The sequence below is a fragment of the Daphnia pulex genome, chromosome 5, assembly GCF_021134715.1.
Source record: "Daphnia pulex isolate KAP4 chromosome 5, ASM2113471v1".
NCBI classification, from domain to species: domain Eukaryota; kingdom Metazoa; phylum Arthropoda; class Branchiopoda; order Diplostraca; family Daphniidae; genus Daphnia; species Daphnia pulex.
The window spans coordinates 4,096,977-4,122,476 of NC_060021.1; the positions used below are offsets into that span (position 1 = coordinate 4,096,977).

General features: G+C 36.9%; 4 protein-coding genes and 1 long non-coding RNA gene across 6 annotated transcripts; 3 read left to right on the plus strand and 2 right to left on the minus strand.

Annotated features, from left to right (window-relative positions):
* Positions 1 to 2,333: 2,333 nt before the first annotated feature.
* On the plus strand, positions 2,334 to 2,890 carry LOC124195080. The gene is made up of 2 exons (XR_006875129.1): positions 2,334 to 2,424; positions 2,538 to 2,890. It is a non-coding gene; the product is annotated as an uncharacterized LOC124195080 (long non-coding RNA).
* On the minus strand, positions 2,655 to 6,932 carry LOC124195078 (zinc finger protein 2-like). Of its 2 annotated transcripts, XM_046589564.1 has the most exons (13): positions 6,314 to 6,932; positions 6,080 to 6,166; positions 5,576 to 5,993; positions 5,172 to 5,513; positions 5,032 to 5,084; positions 4,798 to 4,963; positions 4,609 to 4,727; positions 4,367 to 4,469; positions 4,134 to 4,296; positions 3,974 to 4,064; positions 3,600 to 3,795; positions 3,233 to 3,502; positions 2,655 to 3,140 (listed from the first exon to the last, which is right to left on the minus strand). In XM_046589564.1, the coding sequence occupies exons 1-13, from the start codon at positions 6,382 to 6,384 to the stop codon at positions 2,964 to 2,966; spliced, it is 2,256 nt and encodes a 751-aa protein (XP_046445520.1). In that variant the 5' UTR covers positions 6,385 to 6,932; the 3' UTR covers positions 2,655 to 2,963. The 2 variants fall into 2 exon arrangements, with proteins under 2 accessions (XP_046445520.1, XP_046445519.1); XM_046589563.1 differs by having other exon boundaries at positions 5,032 to 5,513; positions 6,314 to 6,710.
* Positions 6,933 to 7,852: 920 nt separating this feature from the next.
* On the plus strand, positions 7,853 to 11,177 carry LOC124195076 (gamma-tubulin complex component 5-like). The gene is made up of 6 exons (XM_046589562.1): positions 7,853 to 8,015; positions 8,080 to 9,970; positions 10,034 to 10,325; positions 10,391 to 10,692; positions 10,774 to 10,924; positions 11,004 to 11,177. The coding sequence occupies exons 1-6, from the start codon at positions 7,954 to 7,956 to the stop codon at positions 11,057 to 11,059; spliced, it is 2,754 nt and encodes a 917-aa protein (XP_046445518.1). The 5' UTR covers positions 7,853 to 7,953; the 3' UTR covers positions 11,060 to 11,177.
* Positions 11,178 to 11,811: 634 nt separating this feature from the next.
* Positions 11,812 to 14,662, minus strand: LOC124195079 (clavesin-2-like). The gene is made up of 9 exons (XM_046589565.1): positions 14,213 to 14,662; positions 13,773 to 13,924; positions 13,207 to 13,304; positions 13,111 to 13,141; positions 12,949 to 13,047; positions 12,815 to 12,870; positions 12,704 to 12,746; positions 12,325 to 12,387; positions 11,812 to 12,049 (listed from the first exon to the last, which is right to left on the minus strand). Exons 1-9 carry the CDS (start codon positions 14,355 to 14,357, stop codon positions 11,882 to 11,884), a joined length of 855 nt encoding a protein of 284 aa, XP_046445521.1. The 5' UTR covers positions 14,358 to 14,662; the 3' UTR covers positions 11,812 to 11,881.
* A 643-nt stretch (positions 14,663 to 15,305) lies between these two features.
* Positions 15,306 to 17,139, plus strand: LOC124193674 (epidermal retinol dehydrogenase 2-like). Its single transcript, XM_046587591.1, has 7 exons — positions 15,306 to 15,572; positions 15,653 to 15,795; positions 15,858 to 16,187; positions 16,323 to 16,539; positions 16,621 to 16,651; positions 16,717 to 16,842; positions 16,913 to 17,139. Coding segments are annotated over exons 1-7 (921 nt in total). The 5' UTR covers positions 15,306 to 15,571; the 3' UTR covers positions 16,986 to 17,139.
* Positions 17,140 to 25,500: the final 8,361 nt, after the last annotated feature.

The window sequence follows — 25,500 nt, forward strand, 5'->3', positions numbered from 1 at the left end:
ACTAACACACTTAACACTTCATTTAACTGCTAGTTTAACCTAGACATTCAAATCTCGTAGAACGAATGGCGACTATAACCAAATTTGGTTTAATTAAGTCACGCGATGTTCATTAAAACGGGTTTCTTGAACAAAGAAGTGTTACATGCATTCAAACAATAATTGTAGTCAATTTTTTTAATGACCAGCAGTGATGATATCACATTTGAGTTAACAGTAATTTTATTTCAACTTCCCACTTATAAATATTATTGTGTTATTATATACGTAGCCCCAGGATGTATAGTTGTATACGTTTCATTTTGTCATTTAATTCTGTTGTAAAATATAATTTCCTGTGTTTTAAATAACGATATCTGAACTGTATTTTCCATGAAATATTCACAAAAGTCTTCGTGGTGGCTGTAACAGAGAATAAAGTGGAGCTGCAGCGACTCATTGAAACGGCCAGCCAGCTACTCAGGAGCATCTATATTTAAACGAAGCGTTTTCCCACTCTGATGTTGTATCTAAAAAAGCCTTGCGGTGTGCAACCTCGGAAACTACTATTACCCCGTATTACCCAATTTCATTGCCCTTCAATCAAGGATTTTGCCGGATTTTGCTAGACTACCCCAATTTTCGTCATCAGGTCAACACATCACACGACATGTTCGTTGTATCTACCAAATTTCTTGTTCATCAGTTTCGTAAACTATTTTTTTCTTTTATCGAAAAATGGTGGATTACTTTTATGTAGTAACTAGCAAAGCATGTCCATGTCTGATTCGAAACAAATGCAACTATATCCTTGGCCGTACTTATTTGTTTTTCCGATCTCGAAAGACAGAGATTTGGAATAATAATTTCTTAGGATGTTTAAAAAAAATCCAACGTAGTTGGTGATTCCGGATGTTATTATGGGCGGTCGTTCCTTCCTCCGGGGCCTCACGCAGACAGGATCCTTTACGTTTAGAATTCTATTTATAGAGCTCTAGACATCTAAGAAGGAAAATAAAGAAAATTCAAGTTAAAAAGAAAGAAAAAAAGAACTGTGTATATACGTTTCTTAGCTTATATCTCGGCTGCTGCGTCTATCCACAGCTTTTTTTCGTTACAATTCGTGTTTTCATCGCCTGCTGTTCCAAGCATTGCGTAATAACCGCCGATAGTTTGGAAACTGTATTTGCACATTTATTTCTAATGATAACAATTAAATAATATGAGAAATTCAAACAGACACGACTTTCCAAACTGCTGCAAATATTCGCATCGCCGTTTCAAATATGATTAATTAAAAAAAAAATTACAATAAAAAATTTTAATTTCACAGTGTATTTCTTTAACGAAGATCTCAGAACCATAATTTTCGTCCTAGACTAATCCGCGTTAATTTCAATGTAGGCTACTTTTTCATAGCATCTTTTTTTTCAAGGTTTCACATTGCTGGAAATTTAACCACAGTAAATAAACATGAAAAATTCTCGTCTGAAAAAAATCCATGGGAAATTGGGAATTGAGTCTTTATATCTTGTTTCTTTGTTAGGTAAATAGGTACGCTACTTTCACACTGTTAAATCAATATGCTGACTGCTGAGTAAATAATAAATAAAGAATAAACATTGCCGAAACCTAACTGTATTCATAACATTAGTAACTTTTTGTGAACAATAGTTTGAATAAATTTCTAAATTGTAAAATTGATAAATGATGTCGATAAATTATTTTATCGAGTAATCTAATCTCTAATCTCATCTATGATATAAGAAATTAATAATTTCAATTCATCATGAATACAAATTACCTTCTGGTTAAAAGGTGCCGCTAGAAGTTAAAAGGTGCCCACACATCTTTTAAACATTCTTGGTCCACCTAGTTTCTCAATCGAAAACCGTTAACTAGGTCTGTGGAGTGTGGACATTGTGGTTAACTCGTCTCATTTCGCATGAATTCCATGGCAAAAAAGCATTGAGATATCCTGACTAGATTCGGAAATGACGTTGCTGTGCGGTTAGTTTACAGACTAATTCATCACCAAATATATTGTTTTCGTTAAAAAACGTTAAAGCTGTAAACGAACCAAGTTATTGACTTGTTAAAAATTATTGAAAAATCCGCCTGAATCCTAGTCGTCTTATTGCTTTCCTCGTCAAACCGTTTAAATATCGCCATGGACTATTTTTTCCCCTTTTGTAAGCTAAGAAATCAGAATCTGTAGGCTACATACTAATTTACGTCCTTTTACCATTTTATATTATTTAGTCGTGATGCTTTTGAAATACGCAAAAAAAAAATCCTATTTTCCACAGATACTTTGACAATATTATTATATTAGATCTTTCTTTCAGTTTCAGACAAGATTAAATAAAATTCCTTCATGATGTTAAGATGAATGATCATGGAGCTCAAGTTACACCGGACGTAACCTGGTGTCCTATTACACATGTACGTATACATATCGTCTATTTCCTTTATCAGTCAGCTAGAGATTCTATATAGCGCAGTGAGATTGAAAATTTGTGCTGTTTTTCAAATTATTTAAATATGCAATTAAATAGGCACCCATGAACAGTTGGGCCATAATACGAAATTTTTCTCAAATTCTGCTTTCCCATCTTTTTCGTGAAATGCGCAAACAAAAATGAACGAACCTGCAAATGAAGCACAACGAAATGTACAGGAAAACAACTCACTTTTTATTAGATCAAACCAAAATGAGTTAAAACTTCGGTAAGGCATGGTTACATCTCATTGTTAAAACATATTGTTGAAAGGTCTCCTTAAATTGCTAGTTAATTCTAAATAATCTAGGTTCATCATAACTTCCCGATATCATCTTTTCTCTCTTGGCTTTCCTGTTTCACATCGGTTAACTTGGTAGATTCGGAAACTGCGGATTTGATGTTCATTTCCAAAGAATCACATGCCAAAATGAAAGCACAATAGATGTGATGTTATGTCATTCAATATTCTGTGTTGATTCCTCAACTCGACATTCCTGAGAATTCCTTGGCATTTGTTAAAGGAGGAAGAGCAGAACGGAAAAGAAGCACTCCTTCGTCCGATATAGTACTGGTTCCATGAACACTTATGTGCTCATGGTCAGTTGACGCCGTACTCATGGTTGTTGCAGGAACTTGCAGTACAGGAGTAGTTTCGAGCTATAAAAATAATTACAAAATATACTTTTGTCTTCAAAACAACCGAACTGAAATGATGAATAATTTTTTAACGATTTTTGAAAATGGCTTACATTAAAGGTTTCGAGTAACCCAGCCGATGAACTCGGCAACGTGACGGAAACGTTTGAAACTTCGTTACTGACAGGTTGGATCTCGGTTTGTGGATCTTCTTCTTGGTCTTGAACTGGTTCACCGGGTTCTTGTTGCTCCTGCTGATGCTGTTCGATTGATGTTCTCTCATGAATTTTTCTATGCTTATAGTAGTTGGCACGGACCCGGAAAGCCTTGCCGCACGTGGGACAAACGTGATTCTTTTCTCCAGTATGAAGAGTACTGTGAATCTGAAATTGTATTTATTTATTTATTTATTTTTTTAAATTAGAAAGGAAAAATATATAAATTCGTATAAAGATTCAACATTAATATTAATGAAAATACCTTCAAATCTTTCAACGTTTTGAAGGCTTTGCCGCAAATTTCACAAGCAAAATTTCGCACTGTATTATGTACGTAACTCATATGACTTGTTCGTTGTTTATTGGTTCGGAAGGTTTTATTGCATTCATGGCAAGCAAATGGATGCTCGCCGGTGTGTATCGTCATGTGTACTTTCAAGTGGGATCGATGTTTGAACCTAAAAGGGAAATAAACTAGTCATTTTAAATGATCTTCAGGAATGCATAATTTAAATGGCGCAAATAAGCTTAATTTAAACGACGAAATAGGATAACACAAGATTTTGAAAAAAACTTGGTTTGCCAGGACAAAATAAGGATGTAAACAATTAATATAAAATTGAAAATAAAGCTTACGCGGCATTACAGACGGTGCATGAATATGGGCGGACACCCGTATGAATTCGAATGTGCTGTTCTAAATTTGCTTTGCTTTTAGAACCTTTGCCTAAAGTTTCAATAAAGTTATTCTCAGTGCATAACAAAGCTTTGTGACGATGCTTTTAAATGTTATTACCACAGTAGGGGCAGGAGAAGAGGGGCTCGGTGATGGCATGTCTTTTAACGTGTGCATTCAATGTATAACGACTAGCAAATGCTGCATCACAAATGTGACACTTAAGGTCACGAATCCCAGAATGGGACTTGACATGGTTTTCTAAGGCAGTTTCTGTCTTGACCTTAAGAATTTACACATAAGAAACATAAATAAACTTATGTTCAATGAGAGTATAAAACTTAACAGTTTACCTTTTTCCCGCAAATATGGCACACGTATTCACCCTCATTAGCATGTAGTGTGTTGCTATGTGTGATCTGTTGAGCTTTATCAGGGAAACGTGAATCGCAATACCTGGAAGGAAATATAAGGATTCGCATTAGTTGACGAAAAATCTTAAAATTTAAAATTCTGGTCGAATTTTCTGATGAGTTAAGGACCAAACAGGTAAGGCAATGAAGTTTTGAATAACAATGATTTGAAAAAAGCTTACTTGCACTGGTAAGGTAGAGGGTTATCCTCCGATGGATGCTTATCCAAGTGCTTCTTCAATTCAAAATTAGTTTTGAATCTTTTGCCACAAAGTTCACACGTAAACAGAAATTGCTCATCCTGTATCACCCACACAAAAAATGCATGTATACCATACATCTAGGATTGACTGGTCATTCTTTTTATATACCTTCGAACCATGAACAGTTCTTTTATGGACACGAACCGTAGTGGCTCGTTTAAATGTCTTCCCACATACATCGCATTCATGCGGACGTTTGTTTGAATGAACTTGGCGATGAAGCACAAGCTTCGAGTTATCTTTGAAGATTTTTCCACAAGTTTCGCATGGATATCTGTGAAAAATAAAGAAATCAAAATTCATTATTATGTGTAAGTATACTTCAAACTTATTATTTAATACTCAGCCAGGTGTGAGAGTCTATGGATTCGATAGTAGTTTACTGATCGGCAAACCTGGGTAAAATAAATTTTTTTTGCAGTTTTACTTAAAAAAAAAAAAAAAAAAAATGTATGAAATCGTAAGAAATTAAAAATCAATACTTTATCACAAAGCTGACATGGGAAAATGGGAACTGCATCATGAAGAGTGGCATAATGTTCCTTCACATCCTTAGGGCTACCTCTTATCTCTTCAGTGCAATATTGGCACTTCCACACCTGATCTTTGCCACCACCCACCAGCATTTCAAAAATCTTGGTATTCTGGCCCTTTTGTATATATTCTTTCAGTCTTCCTGCTTCCTCGTCATCAAGTTTGCGATTCAGCTTGGATTCAAGATATTCAATGGTGAAAACCAGTTTCTTTCTTTTCCTTGGTACAGGTGGATCAGATTTTCTTGCAAACATTGCAGACCGAGTTCTTTTACCAATGGAGTACTCCTCCTGATAATAACTACAAGATTAACCAGTCTGGAACAAAATGAAATTTTATATCAAACACAAACTTTGTCCTCTGTAGCTGACTGGTCATCAGTTTGATTTTCATCGTCATCTGAAAGACAATCAGATGAATCTGATTCTTCCGAATCTTCTCCTGACAAAATGCAGGTATCTTTAATAGCTGTCTCCAGTAATTTATCAGCACTGAGAGTTGTTGTTGTTGTGGTAGTAATAGGGATGGCTTCAGATGTATCTTCCTTCACTACATTGTTTGTTATGTTGTTTTGATTCGGAGCAACAATTATGGCTTGATCTTCTATAACTGCTTCATCATGAAGTTGAACACCATGCTGGACTGCCAATATCTTTTGAGCATCTTGACAATGATGGTAAAAGCATTGTAGCTCTTCAATTTTACTGGTACACGGTTGGCAAAGAGTTGTTGGTAATTTGTCACATTCTTCAATCTTAATATCAAGGAATCTGCCAATAAGAAAACGTTATTAAGCAACCCAAGAGTAAGTTAATAAACCACAGACCAAGCAGTGAAAATCCAAATATCATTATACCTTTTAATCGTAGAGACCAAAGGATTTTCACCATTTTCAGAAAAAAGATTTAAATACACAGGATTGTACATCTGAATTCCACATAGCCTGAAAAGAAAAATGCAAAACAATGATTCATTTTCAAGTTAGCCTTTCACATAGCCTGAAAAGAAAAATGCAAAACAATGATTCATTTTCAAGTTAGGATAATGAACTATTTCATTATCAAGCAATAGATGATAAAAAAGTAATTACCTGCAGGTCCAAATAGATGATGGATCAGCTGGATTGATTCCATCACCTTGATTCACCAATAACACATACATTTTCCGAATACTTTAAGGGGTTTGTAAAATACACCGCAAGTATTCCTGTTCGAAAAGTGATCTCGGTCTACACCATGCGTCAAGCGCGTCACAAAATGGCGGACTCAGCATTGATGACTGAATGCTTCACTCTTGCTTGATGAAGGTGCAACTACAACTACGCTGACAAAATCCCGTGGAATAAATCACAGACGTGTTGTAACCGTATGATGTTCGTCATTACATACGTCACATAAGATCTTAAATATTCGTGAAATCGAGAGTAATTAATAAAATAAAACAAACTAACTTGTTTAGCAGGAAAAAGTTAGTATATATCGTCTCGCACCGATGTAAGACACATCGATAGTATAAAAAAGAAAAAAGTTTTACTTATGCTTGTTTTCAATCGTTATTCGGGTGGTAATAATTGCTTAATGAGACTTATTCGCTCAATAAATTTCCTGCAAATTTTTATTTATTTAAACTAAACGTTATTTTTGAAAAATAAAATTTCGAAGCCTTCGTGAATCGTGACGTGCTTTCCCTGCGGCCGATGCAGTGTTAAATATCCACATTTCCTTTTCTGATAGCAGCTTGCTTACGGGATTATATTTAAAAAAAATACAATCCGGTTGTGCAAGCAAAAACAGGGAGGTTACCGGGAAGAATTGCAACAAATATTCTGCAAATATTTTTCTTCGTCAGCTTTGTCAATACACTACAAAATAATTCTAAACTGCCCCCGAAAACAATTTAGTGTCATTAATCACATGTCTAAACAATTGCTTCAAGAGAAATATTAATAGAAAATAAAAAGGATTAATATCTTTTAATAATTAATAGTTATCTACGAAAACCCAAATTGTAATAAAGGAGCTCTTTAGATTATTCGTTTTCCTATTGCTATTAGCGCGGCGAGTTTTTTTTTCTCTGTACACAGTCATTACCAGCCATGTATGTAAAACCAAATTTTACGTCCGCCTTTTGTATGGCGCTTGAAAACAACTTGAATGTACTATGTAGAACGTTACTATGAATAAACTGAAATCTCCTCCTTTCCCGGAAGTCTCGCTTTTTTCTTTAAACCCTATTGATGGTTATCAGGAGGGGATTCAACATTATACTTAATTTAGAAAATCCCCTTTTTTGTTCAATTTCATTACCTACTATGTTTAGCAAGACACCACACCCGCATCGAGCGACGCGGCGTTCACATTTTCGGCATTTTCAAAGAAAACGCCACGTCGCTCGATGCGGATTGGGATGGGACTAGATGTGGTTTAAAAAACTTTCATTTTTAGGGGGAAAAGCGAATTTTTGTAAAATAAACTAATGGCTCTAAACTCAAATACTCTACGGAGGGTTTTAGGAGGATAGTTATAATTACATAAAGCCTTATTAAGGAAATTACGGGAAATGGCTTAAATTTTAAAATTTCCCATGTTTTGTTTTCATAAACCAACGCTATCTAGCGGCCTCTTTGGAAGAAACTAGCAGAAGAAAAATTGAATGCTTACATGAACAACAATTCAAAAAGTTTGCGACAGTTTCAATAACTTTCAACCGATCGAACTGCAGCTGTGCAGCATGACAAGTTATTTTGAACAAAATCGAACAGAAAAGCAAACGATGAACACCTGGCGACAACAGTGAGCATAAGTTATCACCCTTAATTGAGATGGAATTAAACCCTGAAATTCGAAATGCTTGTAGAGCATTGTTGGAGTCATTAACACACAAGAAAATCAGTGAAGAATGTTCGTCTATTAATGGAGTCATCCGTCAGCTAAAGCAAGATTATGACTATATTACTGAGCAAGAAGTTAAAAAGTCCATTGAAGGACTTCAACATAAGTTTGACATTCATGCAGAACATGAAAAAAGTCGACATTTCCAAAAGCTTGTTGCTGATTACATCCAACTCACTGCACCCACAGGACTTACACATCCAACATGGTCCATTCTTCACTTGCTCATCAGGCTAGCATATAGACCTACTGAAAGAATGGGGATAGCAAGAGACGGAATTATTCTGAAAAACTTGAATATTGAAAACGAGAAAAGTGACTACAAAAGCATTGAAGATACTGGAAACCTTATGAAATTTGATAAAGAAGTGATACATTCAATGTCTGACACTATATTAAGTACATGGACAGATAGTGAGGATGATGACATTGAAGTAACAGACAATAAAGATGTAAACTGGACAACATCATGTGTAGTTAATCCGAATATTCCACTGTTTTGCTTCTTCAAAAAACCTGTCATTCGAAATTCTTCCTTAAATGACTTAATTCAGACAAGATATAGTAGTGATTCCACATCAAGAACTTGGACGGACTTCCAGCTATTGCATGAAGTTTTATGGGCTCTTCAACAATCCTGTGATAGTAATTCATTCTTCGTGTCCGCCGAAACTACAAATTCTAGTGTTCAAACTAAAGCCATTAGATTGGTTGGCCTTCCACATCTTAGTTTGCATTTTTTCCGACAACTTCTTCAAGCGATACGAGAAATTAACTTGTTTTCCAACAAGACATCCTCACAAGAAACTTACACGTTGACACATCAAGCGTACGCAGCTGCACTCGCCAGTATTGTCGCTGATTTTAAACAATCAGTTTCCGACTTCGAAAAGCGTGTTGCCGAACAAAAGACCACACTTACCTTAAGTCATCTTTTGCTATTTCTGAAACCATGGGCCTCAACTATTTCCAGTATTTCTGCAATGCACAAATCAATCATGCAAACGTCTTCTGCTCCAACCGATAACAATACGCGCGTCACCCATCTGTTGTCAGTTCTGTTCGATTCAACTCAAAAAGCACAAGTCGCTAACTACTCCACACTTTATCCGGTTTTGCTGAAAATTCTGTGTTCGTCATTGGAGCCTTTCTTGAATATGGTTGATCTATGGCTTAGCCAAGGACAAATTGTGGATCCTTTTCAGGAGTTCGGCATTATTCGAAACGAAGCCATTTCACCTCAAGATGAGCGGTTCTGGTTTGAATCTCTCTTGTCACGTCCAAGCATCCCTTCCATAAACTTTCTTAAACCATTGATGGACGATATCTTACTAGGGGGTCGTTCGGTGGAACTCCTTACCAAATTAAAAAGAGAGTTTATTGATATGAACTGTGTGACAGCATCCACCTGCCGCTCAAAAACCTTGGCGGAAATTTTTCGAGAACGCTTTAATAGACTTGCTTCATCAGACCCCTTCCAGTGCGCCGTTTCTCAATCATTTACTCTTTCTGCGCCGGCCACTGCTAATCCAAAACAAATTAATTCCAAGAACCCCTTGCTGAGCAAGGCCTTTAAATGTCTTCGTAACGATTTCTGCCGAAACAAATATTCTGAAGGTCAAGAGACTCGATTGGAAACATTAAGTACGCCACCGGAATTCTATCCGCTTTTACCTTTACTGGAGAAAAGCCTGTTGGAACCCATGCGAAGTCGCCAGCGCCTGGTTTGTAAGGCTCTTCTCGATACCTTGTTTGAGAATTGTGCCCTTGGACAGCATATCCGGACCCTTCGCCAAATTCACTTCATGCAGGCTGGAGACCTAATGGGTCGCTTTTGTCTACAGCTTTTCCAAAAAGTATTTAAAATTTTAAAATGTTAGAATTTAGAGAGATTATCATTATTACTTTTTTTTATTTAGTTCAAAATCGGTGACAAGTGGGACAACGAATCTAGCCTTACTTTATCTCTTCTCAACTGTATATCTCCTAGAATGAGTCAATCTGCTCCGTACCTTTTTGTAAACATAAGAAAAGGCAACAACCAACAAATGTCTGTCGTAAATCTATCGGATCTACAAATCAATTACAAAGTTCCATGGCCAATCAATTTGGTTGTGACCCAAGAATCGATGGTTCTCTACAATAGCGTGCTCAGTTTCCTGATGAAAATTAAACAGGCAATGTTTTCACTTCAACGCTTGTCATTCAAAGGTAAACAAAATTTCAGAAACGCTTTCCGTTTAACGTTTATATTAGTTTCAGTTCTTTTTATCCAGCGCTCAATAGTATGGACATTGAAAAAAGCGGCCGCCCAAGACAGAAAGAAATGCTGCCATCTGCTGCTCTTCGTCACCGATTACAACTATTGCGGGCGTGGCTACTTTATTTTGTTTCCAGTGTAGATAATTACATAATGGAATGCGTTTTGGAGTCGTCACACATTCGCTTGGACATGCAACTGGAGAGTGCGGTCCATCTTGGCCAAATTATTGACAGCCACCACGATTACGTTTGCTCTATTCACAAACAGTGTCTTCAGCAGCCTTCGGGTGCATTCTTGCGCGATGCTATAAACGAGGTTTTTTTTTTTAAAAAAGCTCTGGACATTTGTGAATTGTGAAACATTTACCATTTTAATGCAATGTTGTCTGTATGATAGGTTCTCTCGATTTCAATGGAAGTAGCGAATGCTTGGAAGGATGGAATAGAGTCGGAGAAGCTGACTAATCTAGAGGAAAATTACGTAAAGCATCACCAATTTGTAGCAGCCGTCCTTGAAACAGATAGCGCACATTCCATGCTTCCTCTGGGTAATTATCCTGATTCCAGTTATCAAGCGCAATACCTCCATTTTGTTTACATTGTGTTTTCTTTTTTTCTACTTTGCAGTCGAAACGCTTGCTGCTGCCTTGATCCATAGCTGCCCAGCGACTCGTCGAAATTAACCGTATTGATAATTCTGATTGGTTTTCCTGCTTCAATTTTGTAAACCAACGTTTGTGAGCTAAAAGTATTGAGAAGTAAAAATGATGCAACATTAAATAACAAACTATGCAAGAAAAACTTCTGCATCTTTTACTAAATGTTAATTAATTGATTAAAACTAATGATATTTGTAAGAACCAGTATGGTAGTGATCTGAGTCAAACGTTTGTCCCTTTAAAAGAACGAGTCCGTGCAACTTTTTGACGAAAAATTGATTTTTCGACACTAGCTTTCAGTTAATCTAGAAAAAAAAAACTAGTTTTTCCGGAAACATGATAGATCAGTTCTCCTTCAACAGACTTGTTCAGTCGTTTTATTATCCGAGGCTTTTTCGCCGAGATCTTAAAGGTTCAAAATGCAAGAAAATATTCTTCCATTTTCGGCTTTATTTTGGCTACCCATTCTAACCTGGTATGGTACCTCTACCTAATCCTAATGGTATTCAAAACTTAAGTTGTTCAGATCGAAACCTTTTTTTAATGTAACGTATAATGTATTTCATTTCCAGCAACTGTATTGTGAAGGGGCAAAACTGGTTTTCCCATGTAAAAACCATTTCATAAACCGGAAAAAAACGTTAGAAGTCTCGATAAGGCTCATCTCCATCCAGACATTTTTCATCGTATTGTCCGTAGCCTACTTGATAAGAGTTTACGGCAATCTCATTTCCAAATAATAATAATGGAAAAAAATAATAATAATAACAAAATCATTTTAAGCACACATTTTTTTCTCGTTTTATTAAATAAAAATCCGTTAGTACGAGGAGACATTTAAAATAGTCAATCAATACTCTGATTTCGATCCGGTGTGTCATGGCTCGCTCTTATCAAGTTATCGATCCAAAGGGAAGACTGATATGGTCCTTGTTCTCCTCCTAGTTCCGCAGGTAAGATTTCTCGTGAAAATATTTGATGCAAGCTGGACAGGTTATTGCCATGACTGAAAATCTAATTTAAAGAACAATAACATCAATATGGATTTCTTTCATTTATAAATAACATAAACAGGTTTGGCCAATTAGTTTTTTTTTCATTTTGAGTCAGAAATTTACAAAGCAAATCTTAAAATTTTAGACAACTCATATTGTGTCCCGTCCTTCAAGGAATACGCTTACGATAATCAAAGTTTTTAATCTTTAGACTTTTAATAGAATAGCACTATCTTATCTTTGTCTAATTTTTTGGATAAAACATTTCATTTTTTTTTAAATTACACGGTGTACCTTTCCTCTTGACGTTCCACGTAGGAAGGGTTTAAGAAGCGATACAGCAGCTTCAATGTACCACTAAAAATAAACATAAATATTTGAGATACTGTATAAAATTTCTGCAATACGATTTAACAAGGAGTTCACCACTTAACACACCTCCATGACGGAAAATTTTGCGCTCGATTTGCGCAAATTTTCTTCTTTTAGGTTCTAGCTCTTAATGTGTGGTATAAATGAAATACACTGAACAAGAGTACCGAAAATTCCCGAACACACACAAAAAAAGAAATATAAATGTATTACTTAATAGTTTTAGTAAGAAAAAAAAAATTTATTCAAACTCAGTAAGTAGTGAACTCTTCGTAAAATAATTTCAATCAAGTCTACTTACAGGTTGTGCGACGCAGTGAATAGACTTGAAACGGACGGGATAACTACACATTTATAAAGAAGAACGTAATTAAACAAAAAAAAAAAAAATTATTTGAATATTGTACAGTACCAATATTCTAATCCTTCGGCAATCTCACGTAATGCAGCGGGTTGAAGTTTGCTACACTTTTTTTAATGAAATGGAAATTACTTTGATAACAATTTTCCAAATTTTATTTTTTCACTTTTTTCATCATCACCAACCTGTTGAAAGGAAAATTGACTCCAGTCTATCACGAGAATTAAGCCTCTCTCTCTAACCACACAGTCTTGAAGAAGCAGATCGAGAGATAAATACAATGCCTGTGATTGTAAAATGAATATTAAATATACGTAGTATTAACACCAAAATCGCATGTTGCGAACCTTGTGGATAGCGGATATTGAGTAACGACTTCTGTTTAAATAAATAAATAAAGTAAGTTCATGTAGTTATTAATTAAGCAATTTGAACAATATTACGGATCCCACTGAGCAGCGAACAAAACCATGATACGTCGTCCCCGACTGTCTCGCCGCTGTAACACACCAGGTAGACCGTCCTCTAGTGCCTGCTTTATCTATGGTATATATATGTAATGCAATAATAAAATCAAAAACTAAACAAAGTTAACTAATTAAGGACAAAAAAAAAAAATAAATAAAAAAAAAAAAACTAAAATACTAAAATAAAGATCTACATGTGTTGCAAAATCTAATAAAATTTACATTCAATAACCCCCGATTAATATGGCGAAACAGATTTGCACTATTTCTGTTTTTTTTTACCAAGTGCTAAGATTTTTTAAAGCTTACTTATGGCTTGATTGCATATATATGCTGTACATATGGACATTTTTGTTTCTGCGCTTGGGTACGGTATTACATGATGATACCAAGAAGAATCAGTAAACTTACTAAGGTGTACAAAAAAAAGGTAAATTTTGAATGAAGGGATTTTATTGGCTTAAGATGAAAGATATCGATATTTGACAATGATTTACGAGATTCAAGCTTCTTAATAGACGAAGTTTAAGAATAATCCTTACCTCAGCATCCTCGATCTTTAGGCCAAAACAAAGTTCGCGGTTTCGATGCAGGAAACGAAAATAATTCTCGTACACTTCGAGCGCGTCTTTGACACATAATTTCCTCGCTCTCAAAAATCGCATCAGGAATTCATCGTCAGTTTGAAGAGTTCCTACGAATATATGCATTGTAGCCCACTGTTAAGAACATGTTTATTTTTTGCTAGCCTATACAGATTTTTCTTTTTCTCTGTTAATTATTTCTAAAACCGTTTTGTGGCGACATTTTTTTGTGTTTCGACATATTTGTGCAACTTGTGTGTGGCGGGGTACATTTTACAATTGACCTTGGCTATCTAATTAATTACATGTAAATTAAGACATGTCTCATGTGCAAGGAATTTAAGTGAAACGATAAATATTTTTTGTATAATGTATTTAGTCTACCAACTTTCTCTTACCGGCATCGGGGCGAGCAAGTACTAAGGCTCTGAGAGCTGCTAAAGCGACATCCGGTGAGAGTGATGAGTTGGCTGTTTGAAGTGAAATGTCTAGATCTCTTTTAACTTCAGCCGTTCCCCAGGCAAATTCAGAAAACTCGGACATGTCGCGTTGAAGTAGGTTATTCCCTTTTGATTTTCGAATAACATGGGCGTTGTATTATATAAAGCTCTTAAACGTATACGACATCAATAAATTCGAATTGCACCGTCCAAAATTTTCTCGCATATTCATATAAAATATGACAGAAATGGACGTAGAAAAAGAAATCAACAGGACACGATTCTCTTTGGGAAATGCAAATGCTTCCAAAAAGTAAAACACCTCACAGGCTTATTTCCATCCTCTACCTTCGACTCACAACCACAGAGCTTAAGAGTGAGACTACGGAAGAACGACCAAAAGAACGGCTCAGGTATTTTCCAAGGTGACCAGCAGGTGTGCTACTTTTCTTTTTCCCATTAGAAAACCCAACGGCCATCTATGGATAAGCAACTCGATGTCATACCACAAACGACCTTATATTCCACAATTAAAATCGCGGGAACTACGTGTTATAATACGAAGATCGAATCGAATGCATCCGAATGGAAAATTAGAATTGGTGGACTCTTATTATAATAATATCGCCTCAGAACAGCCCATGATATTTTAAAATGCATGAGATGCATACATGCATATATCACGCCATGCGAAAATTCTTCTCAAAGAAAATTATTTGCAATTTGAAAATGTAAGAAGGAAAAATAAATCACAGTTATTTAAAAAACCTCGAGTAAATCTTAGTGAAATTTTCAAAATTGTTTAAAGACAATTTTTTTTTTATTTAAAAAGATTAAATTGCTTCGAGGATTTCAAAATGTTATTGCAGTGTTATAGATTTTTACGATTCTTTTTTTTTCCACGAGGGTTTTGCTTTCTTTTTTTTTATGGCGGAAACACGCAGGTTTCCACAGCGTTTTCTTATGGATTCAGACAGATTGCCATAGTTTTAGAAACAAATAAAACATTTGCTATATTTCAATTATGCTGTATTCAGGCCGTACAGTCGCTGGCTCATTGCTGATTGGCTGTGTAAGCCGGAAGGGCAGACACTTCAGAAACGATTGTTGGCCTTGGGTGTTGTAGGCTGTTTTGAGTGGTGTAGATAGGATCAACAGGTGTGTTCATCAGTTCTAGGGAAAATATAAGAAAGTAGTAGAATTTAGTATATCCTCAGTTATAGTGTTGTTCAAAATTTCCATTCCTTGTACGTAGTTTTCTTGAATAGCGTCAGTTTTGTCTTAAGAAGGAGTTCGATACGAACAGAAGTTGACAAAAGTAAGTGACAACACAATATTAAAAATGTTTGATTTTGAAATTCTTAATATCAATAATTAATTTATGCCTTTCTTTTTTAGTGATTTTGCAGCTTTATTCTCTGATTATAATGAGCCTTGATTTCTGCTACATGGTTTGTAAAGCATTTGTGATGTGGGCTTGTATCTTCTATCGCACTCTTTTTCCAGCTGAACTGAAATCCATCAGTGGAAAAATTGTCCTGGTAACTTTGAGATTTAAGTTTATTATTGTGAAAATGAGTTATACACGAATACTTTTATTTAGATAACAGGTGCAGGACGGGGCATTGGAAGAGAAGTTGCATTACAGTTTGCACAGCTTGGATGCACAATTGTTTGCTGGGATATTAATCTAGAGGCTGCTCAAGAAACTGCCACAGAAGTTGAAGCTATAGGGGGGAAAGCAAGTGCTTTTCATTGTGATGTTTCACAACAAAAAGATGTAGAATTAAAAGCTAAACTAGTGAAGAATGTTGTTCCACATATAGACATTATTATCAACAATGCTGGCATTATGCCTTGCCATCCCTTCCTCAGCCACAGCATTCAAGAGATTGATAGATGTATTGACATCAATGTGAAAGGTTGCATCTGGGTAAAAAAATATTTTGCTTGTTCTTCCCTTTTCCTTTTATTTTAATGCTAGAATGATTTAAAACATATTTTATTTCTGGTTCTCTATGTTGATGGTATTTCATCAAATGATTTATATGTGATACTCTATTGGTAGGTTGTCCGCGAGTTTCTTCCAGGTATGATAGAGCGTAAGCAAGGTCACCTGGTTTCTATGTCCTCCATTGCTGGTGCAATGGGGTGTGAGAACGTTGTTCCATATAGTGCATCCAAATTTGCCGTACGAGGAATGATGGAAGCATTGACAGAAGAAATGCGACGTGACAGCCGCAATTTAGATATAAAATGCACGACCATATGCCCTTTTGTCGTAGGTAAGTGACAATCAAGCAACAAATAACGTGTACCTGTCAATATTATTTACTTATTCCATCTTAATCCTGTGTTGTTTGCAGACACGGGACTTTGCCAAAGACCGCGCGTGAAGTAAAATAATAACAATTACATATTTTCGTTACATTATTCCTAAATTTTTTGATTATTTTATATAGATTTCCAAGTTTCTTGCGTGTTACAAATGTGAAAGACGCGGCTAGTATCATTGTTCGAGCTGTGAGACGTGGAGATACACTGGTATTCATGCCTGAATATGTCTATTACTTCTGGCTTCTCATCAAGTAATAAAGTCCAACCAGTTTCTTTCCCGTAATTTTTACTAAATTTTATTTTGCATGGCGTTTTATTTAGGATATTACCGTCCCGGGTCTACGATTACGTGGTAGATTTTTTTGATACTGGATTGGAACCACATGACGAATGAAATAGCCGAATCTCTAAAATCAGATTTTTGATTTATCATACGCTAGTTAGAACTAGCGGTGCTGCTGGTCGCTCACTGTAATTTTAATTGTGTGTGTATTGTGGGTAATTCAATTAATGCGCTATGAAGCTAATTACAAAATTGGACACGGCTATTGATTGGTCATTTCGACAGTCTGGTCTGTATGCGGATTAGATGAGAAACCAATTTCATGAAAAACAAATTGATATGATTCTTTGGCGTGTATGACGAGGCAATTTTTTTGAATATGTTTATAATATACAAATGAAAAAAACTTCAGATTATTTAATTTCAAACAAGCACCGGTTTCCGAATCTACTTATAGGCCTAAATAATAATAATAAAAAATTCAAGCGATTTGTGCTTGATTAGATTGGTCTCACCGTGTTGTTTTTAAGAGCGCTAACCCGACGTTACAATTGAATAATTTTTTCCGACCCTTCGCTTCGCTCGCGAGTTTCCCTCTAGGTCCCCCCTTTTTTCAACATATTTTTTTATTATATTTTAAATTATTTAACAAACAAATCTAGATTCTCATTGGTTATTATAGTTACATATTTTTCCCCTCTTTGTTTTTATCTGATTAGTTATGTCAGTAGCAAGGGCGACTTAGGTGCAGCGGGCTGGACCCTCGCTACACTACGCGCCCAAGCAATTCTAGTCTTTTTTACACCTTCCGTTAAACAAATAACCTTCCATTTTAATGTGACATCCTAAGTTAAAGTTTTCAGAGTTTACACAGATCATACCAGACTTTACGAATAAAAATAAATTTTATTAAAGATTAATCAAGATTTACGCCATATACATGGTCATGGTGCTGTCTGAAAACTAGGGCGGCTTAGGTGCACACCCCAGAGTCCCAGACCCTTAATTGTATCACTTCTGATTAAGAACCTAAATAAATGTCGTTGGCCAAAAATTGAATTGATGGCGACCTTTGAATTAATTCAATAACATTTTTAGATTCGATGGGTTATTATAAGTTTTTGTTTCCCTCTCTATTTGTAATTAATTGGTTATGCATTATATACATCGTCTTGCACCCTCATGAGAGGCCTTGTTTATAATTGCCTTAATTATAATTCCGCTGACAATTTAATTTGTTGAATTTTTAATTTAACTTTCAATTTACGCTTACGTCAGGCAATGTTTGCTTAAACACCCCAAATAAAAGATACATTGGCGTGATTATCCGTTGGCGCTGGCTCCTTTGAGAGAGTGAGAAACGCCGGTCTGTACATTCGATGGGGTCGCTTAATTAACCCTGCGATAGATGTCAGCATAGCTTGAAAAAAGAGCTTGAAAAAACAGCGCCAGAAAATAGGTGCTGGGTTGAGCTGCTGGGTTGAGGTCCTACTTATGGCACTAAAACGTGCCATATGGCAAGTACTTAGTGCCATTATTCGTCCCCCCACCCAGCTATTAAGCATCACCCAACCTTGTAATCTAGCTATGCTATCTGTCCCCCGCTCCTCCCACTATCACTCTCCACTCTCCATTCAGCCTTTTTTTACAGTCCTTTTGGTCAGTTTTTTCTGCCATCTATCGTAGGGCCATATAAATGGCCATAGGGGAGGGCGGGGTTATCCTGGACAAATTTCGTATTTCATTCATTAATACGAAATTTATTACTATTTGACAAAAAAAAATTATGAAAGTATAGTTTATAGTTACCCTCATATTCCCTGTTTTTCTCAAAGTTCTCTATTGAGAAGTCTCCGAGTTATAGAGTTTAGAAAAATCGTAAAAAGTTACGATAAATAAAAAAAACGGGGGGAAAAACAGGACGGTTTGGGTGATTAATTAGACAAAAAAAAAAAAAATATTATCCTTCAGTTGTATTGTTTTTTTTTAATGTATTAGAGTAGAGAAATGTCTGTTCTCTTATTTTGTGAAAAAAAATGTTGAATTCTGGTTATTAAAAACAGAATTTCATAAATTAAACCTAGAGGGGGTAAAAACTGGACAAACCGGGATGATTCGGGGTGACGTCATTGAAAAAGGGGGCGTTTTCAGCATAGCCTACTTTAGTTACGGCCAGTCAGTGTACATTGGCCCCTGCAAACGTTGGGGAAGCTAGAAAACGTAGCCAGAAGGCATCCTGTCCTTCTGACTTTAGCTTGCCCCATGCTAAAGTCCTGCCCTAAAGTCCTGCCCCATCCTAAAGTCAAGTCCCCCCCCCCCCCTAAAGTCCTGCCCCATCCTGTCCTTCTGACTTTAGCTTGCCCCATGCTAAAGTCAGAAGGACAGGATGCCTTCTGGCTATGTTTTCTGGCTTCCCCAACGTTTGCAGGGGCCAATGTACACTGACTGGCCGTAACTAACGTAGGCTATGGTTTTCAGAAAAATCCCTGCCGCCCAATTTCGCCCCCGAGCGTCTGTCCAAACAAACTCCCAGCAATGGCCCTCTAGGAAAGTTGCCATAATGTTTTAATTATGTACATTTATAATTTGAAATGATCGCAACTAATAAAGGGATGGGCAGGCTATTATTTTATTTTATTAAATATTTAATTTTTGAGCTATTAGTTGGTCGTAACACAAAAATAACTGTAGAAAAAAAGAAAAAATATAGCGGTTCTCTTACTTTTATTCATATCTTGAGAAATGAAATAGATGGAAACATCAAATTACATTCTCGGATAAGGAATAACATTCTTCACATTAAAATAATTATTTTTTAATTTTTTAATAAATAGTTTAGTCAAAGAATCATTTGTCCAATGCTGGACGCGTCCAACATAAAAACCGCCCCCCTCCCCCCCCCCTACATTAAAAAAGTCATAGGCCTACAGACATGAGATACTGAGAAAGTGACATGCTGGACACTCTCACAAGCTGGAAATAGGATAGTGACGTGACCCATAGAACGTAGAGCGAAGACATGGGGCACTGATCCGTAGAGCATGTATGGTTTTTGGATGACCTTCGACGTTAAGTTGCTGCATCATCAACTGTGTGGAGGGACGATTAATCACATCGTCTCCAGGGCCGTTGGGATTACGGACATAATCCCACGTTCGATGTATACTACACGGTTGTCGGTGGTTGTCGTAGGGATCCACAGGAGACTACCAAACTCCCAAATGAAGCTACCATATCCACAAGCGTTGCAGACTCGAATAACGACGACGGTTACTGTTATTATTGCATCAGTTGACTCAACCACGATGTTTTGGTGGCAACGGCCACTGCTCCTAGCACTGTTGAGGTAATTGGAATGTGGGCAGGTGAATAATTCCCGGCCAAATGTTCGTTCATGGCGGCTGCAATGTTGGTCATGATAATCATGTGGTCCATTATGATATCACTGTACATGGGTCACTCTGGTGTGCATAATCGAAGTATTTCACTTCGTTGTATCGGAAGGAATGTGCTAGGATTTGTAGTGGTATCATTGTTTCGTTAATTCCCATGTATTTCTATGATATCCGAACGGTTTGTTGACAAAAATCACGAACTCTTTTGTCCAATTACATGGCGGTAATGGAACGAGTTCTCAACCGTCTAAGTTGATGGTAAATTTTTATATCTTGGCAGAGAACCACGCGAAGACATTTCAATATCTAATATCTTGTTCTGACTTGTGTAGGTAATCATCACGGTGGTTTTCCCAAACGAGTTCAATTTGGCACGCAGTTTAAGTTGAGGTGCTGCTAGCCAGTCCACCCATACCGCAAAAATTACGGTTGATTCTTTGTCGATTCAAAAATATGCACGTAGATCGGCGTTACTTTGTCGGATGCCAGCTGCGATGAGCACCAAATTCAGTTTTACGTTTTGCGTCATGTATATCTCTTCTTTGATTTCGTCATTTTAAAACGTGGTGGTGACATCGAGTTGAACGAGTGCTAATATAGGACGGCGATATGACCATCAATACTCTAAGTGAATCATAGCGACTGGGGAAAATGATTCTTGTAAATCAATACCCTTTATCTGGCGATATCCGTTTGCGAAGTTTTTGGCTTTCCTCCGCTTGGGTGGCCGTCCTTGTCAGTTGTTATTTTTAAATTCTACCCACTAGGAATTGACAATCTGTCGGGCAGAGGAGGCATTACAGTCCAAATGTTATTCTTTTGCTGAGATCGGATTTATTCGTCCGCATCCATCTACAATCGCGTACCGACGATGCCATGGCTTCTTCGAATGATTTTGGTTCATTATATATGAAAACCGTATTCTTTGTCGTGTTTTTATGAGGCGACAGTAGTGCTACGTACGAATCCATGGGCCGTTGCCGTTTCGTTTCTTTGGAGTATGTTGTGCTGATTTCCGGATGGGTTGATGGATGGTAATTGTTGGACGATCCATAAGTGACATTGTCGTGGCGTGAAGTGCTGAAGCTCTTACTTCCCCTTTTGGTTGGAGCGGCATCGGGTTGATCGTGCATTCTGTTGGAGGTGGTTGCTTCCACGTTTTGATTGATTTCGTATATCTTGACGTGGCAATATAAGATGTTTTCCCGTCTCTGTAATGAATATGCCTTTTGCTGTTCGCATTCGCCGACGTAGAGCCCTTTGATGGCTTTCAGTTCCCGTTTCCGTCTGCCCAAATCCGGTATTAGGGCGTACAAGACGGACCCAAAGATCATTAGGTGGGATATATCCGATTTGGTTCCGTGCCACATCTCAATCGGTAAACTTTTCTCGTGGATTTGGCTTTGTGCAGCCTCGACAGTGGTTCGGTGATCTCTTTCCGCCTGTTGAAATTTATATTACATTTCTTTCAATCTTGTTTTCCCACGCCGTATTCCCCACCTCTCTTTTGCAACTTCTCGAACCATTCTTTACATCTTCATTTCCTGTCTCACCCCTTCCCCTCTACATTTCATCATCTCGATAACTCTTCTCTTTTTGCTTAACCTTCCTCTCATATTTTCTTTGTCTCAACCCCATCTTTAAAGTTGAGGCAGTTCAAGTTCTGATTCGAGAGACGACGCACTGTTCTCGTCTCTCTCTCCCCCTTTCTCTCTCAGTTAGTTGGCTCAATTTGTTTCCCCAGTTCCCAATACAGATTCTCCCTCTTTTCTTATATTCTGCGTCTAGTTAATTTAAAATCACACAACGTAGGGCCTAGATTTAATTAAGTGAAGCGTGAATTCTTACACCGCCTTCCCGTTTTACTCGGGGGTGTATGGTGCGCTCATTTCTTGTTGAACTCTCTCTTCTGTGAGCCATTTCTGGAAGTCATGACTGGTGAATTCACCGCCATTGAGCGTAGTGTAGTAATCCGCTTTCCGGTTTCACAAAAAATCTTTTTAGAAAATAATTTGAATTAGTCAGCCCATTCGGATTTCAAATTAAGGAAATATACTGCTTTGTAACGACTGTATAGTCGTCTTTAAAAACTACGTAGTATTTGGCTCCGTTCGGTGATGAGATGTGCATCGGTTTAATCGGCCACCACATCCGTATTAATAAGTTCTCCAACTCGGGTAGTGACGTGCTTGCTTGCGGAGGAGGGCAGTTTGTGCATTTTACCCAAAATACAAGAAATACAGTACTGATACTACTACATTCTTCCTTCGTGGGCTCAATATCCATTCCGATGATGTGATTACCGGTCGCCATTTTCTTTACAATATCATGGTTGACATGGGCGAGACGTTCGTACCACACGTTAATGTTGTGATTTATAATAAATTAAGATAAATATACTTTGCTAACTGACTTTTATTTTAACTTAGAGCACCTTGGATATGACACAGAATATAAGGATATGTATAGATTATACTTAGTAAAGCACCACAGTCTTCAGGAGAACAGATAAAGAAGAAGTGAGGCTCTTGTCAAATCTCTAGCGTCATTAACTTGGGGGAGTTAACAGGAGGGAGAGGGAGAAGGGTGTTGCTAAAGCGCAACCTACAGAGTATGGGTTTCAGCAAATCTTTTTGGATTTCTTGGGTTGTTCGCTAACTTCAACAGTTAAGTGTTGCAGAGCTTGTACTAGTCATTGGACTTGTGACGGGTTCTTTTTGGCCGAGATGTCAAGTCTATACAGAGTTTTCCCCATTCGCGATCCTTCCATCACGGTGTCATTTTTTTGCATGATCTTGGCTTAATCCTTGGAGATAACGACCATATATCCACCTTCCGTGATGCAACCGATTGACACCAGGTTCACTGTCAGTTGAGGGACGCATAGCACATCTTTGAGCCACCCGTCTGTCTTAATTCTATTTGTCCATCGGCTTACTACAATGTCGCCGATACCATATGCGTAAAGTTTTGTACCCCCGATTCCATCGATTGTTCGCTAATATTCCCCAATCGGTCGAAAGTTGGTGAAGAATGATCTCTGATCGGACATGTGCTGGGTGCAGCCGGAATCTAGATAGAAAGTGTCAGGCTCTGAAGCTCGAAGGCATTCCGTCGACACGAAGGAAAAATCTCGGTCGTTTTCTCTTCCACCACTCGAATCTGTCCGGTTGGCTCTTTTGTTGTTTCCTTGGTTTTCCCCTTCGTCGGAAATTCGTTTTCAACTTTCGAATACGTAATTTCGGTTTTTCTTGCAGTATGAGCAGGATGCATTATCTCTAGACCTTTGATCCTTTGATCTCCCATTTTTTAAAAATTGGAGTTGACCTCCTCGTAAACTACGTCCTTCTCTTCCGCTGTTGTGATCCGGTAGTGAGCTTCCATGGCTGCTCATCCCATGATCAACGAATGCGGCTTTATAGGATGAGGTACCGGGCTTCGTGTTCGTTCCAAAAGCTTCGAAGGGTGTATTTTCGTTCTGTTGTAAGCTTTTCAGTCGACGAGTGGATTCAACCGGATACTTAATGGGAGGGGAAGAGGAAGAGAAGAAGAATATAAGAAGAAGTTCAGACTTGAAACTAATTTTAATCGTTAGTTCGTAGATGTTTTCTGTTGCGGAGTATATTTCTATTGTTGAATATATTTCTTTATATTTGAAAATGTAGTTCTTAGGTCTCTTCTTAGTTTTTCAGTTTGATTATCAACATGGGAAAGACAATGACAGCATTACATTTGTGTCGTAAAACTGTTCAGTGTTATTCACATCGGCATAAACAAAAGGCCCACAGGGTTGACAATCTCAAGACTCCTCAACTACAGGCATTAGAGTTTCAAACCAAAATTGCTTAATGGTTACATTCTCCAGATATAACCTCATCAAGTAAGAACTAAGAAGAAGCTGGACGTTTTGACATCAATTTTCCCACTGAGATTGGCATCATTGCGTAATTACCTAACCCATGGATGGAACCTGAACCAAACGAAATTGGAGAAACCTACACCTTTGTTCTTTCTGGTTTTCTTCATCCAGACAAATTCCTTATTTACATATGCTCTTTGTGGCGGATAAAGTAGATGGAAAGCTGCCTACCTATTCTTGATGGGCAGTCTACTCTGACGCTACTGTTGCATTATTACCCAATGCAACCCAAATTTCTGAGTCTGTAAATGAACCTTCTTCCTGCATAATTATAACTACAGTTCAATGCTTTCTGCTCTTAGCAAGGGCGTAATCATTTGTTAAGCACTCTACATAACGGGTGGAAGACCAACGAGCCTACCACCGTATAAAAAAATTTAAATTTTCTTTACTAAATCATGCATCGGAGGTGTTTCCTGATTCTTCAACTCCTGAAACAAGGCATTTATTTAAAATGTTAACGTGAATAACTTAAAAATTTTTTTTTATCGGTTTTTGGAATGTTCACAAGTTAGGATCTATTTTCTGTGACGATAACGTGTAGGCTACTATAAATTCAGTGTCTGAATCAATCATGAACGCCATGATTTATTGATTTCCTTAACATTAAAATTGATTTAAAAATTAATAAATTCTTTAGTGAATGTAAAAAAAACTTTTCTGGGAAAACGAGAGAAGAAATGGATGAGTGTTATATGAAATATCAGTCTAAAAGGAAATCTTAATTTAACCTTCTATTATTTCTAATCAACAGTGGTTCTTACGTCACCATGCAGATTTGCAAATTCTGATTTATCAATTTCAGCCAAGGAATAACTGACAAGAACAATCCCTGTCCATGTGAACCCTGCCATTTTATAACCGGATGTTTCGACCGAACTACAAATGGAGACGCTACATCATAAAGTAATGAAACCTGTGATAAATAATGAAACTCGACAATACTCAATAATTGTGCATATAATAAAAGTTATGATAAACTGCTTCTTTGAAACCAACTGGTTTATTACAAAAATGTAAAAATAAAATTTATGACATTTCCAACTTTTCCAACATCGAATCCTCTGTCCGTTGTAGTTCATGTCGACATTGGGAGCACTATAACGAATTTCTTATGCCACGGTATCAATAAATTGTTTCCTTATTTTTTTTCTTTCTTGTATGGACTTAAAAAATTAAACCTTCTTACATCGTGATACCTTAAAAAAAGACATTTTTTGATTTTCGAATTAAGAAAATTTGACCTTCCAATAAAATAACCTTAACTTCTTCCCCTTGAGATAGCTTATCGGACTGAAAAGCTTATGAATTT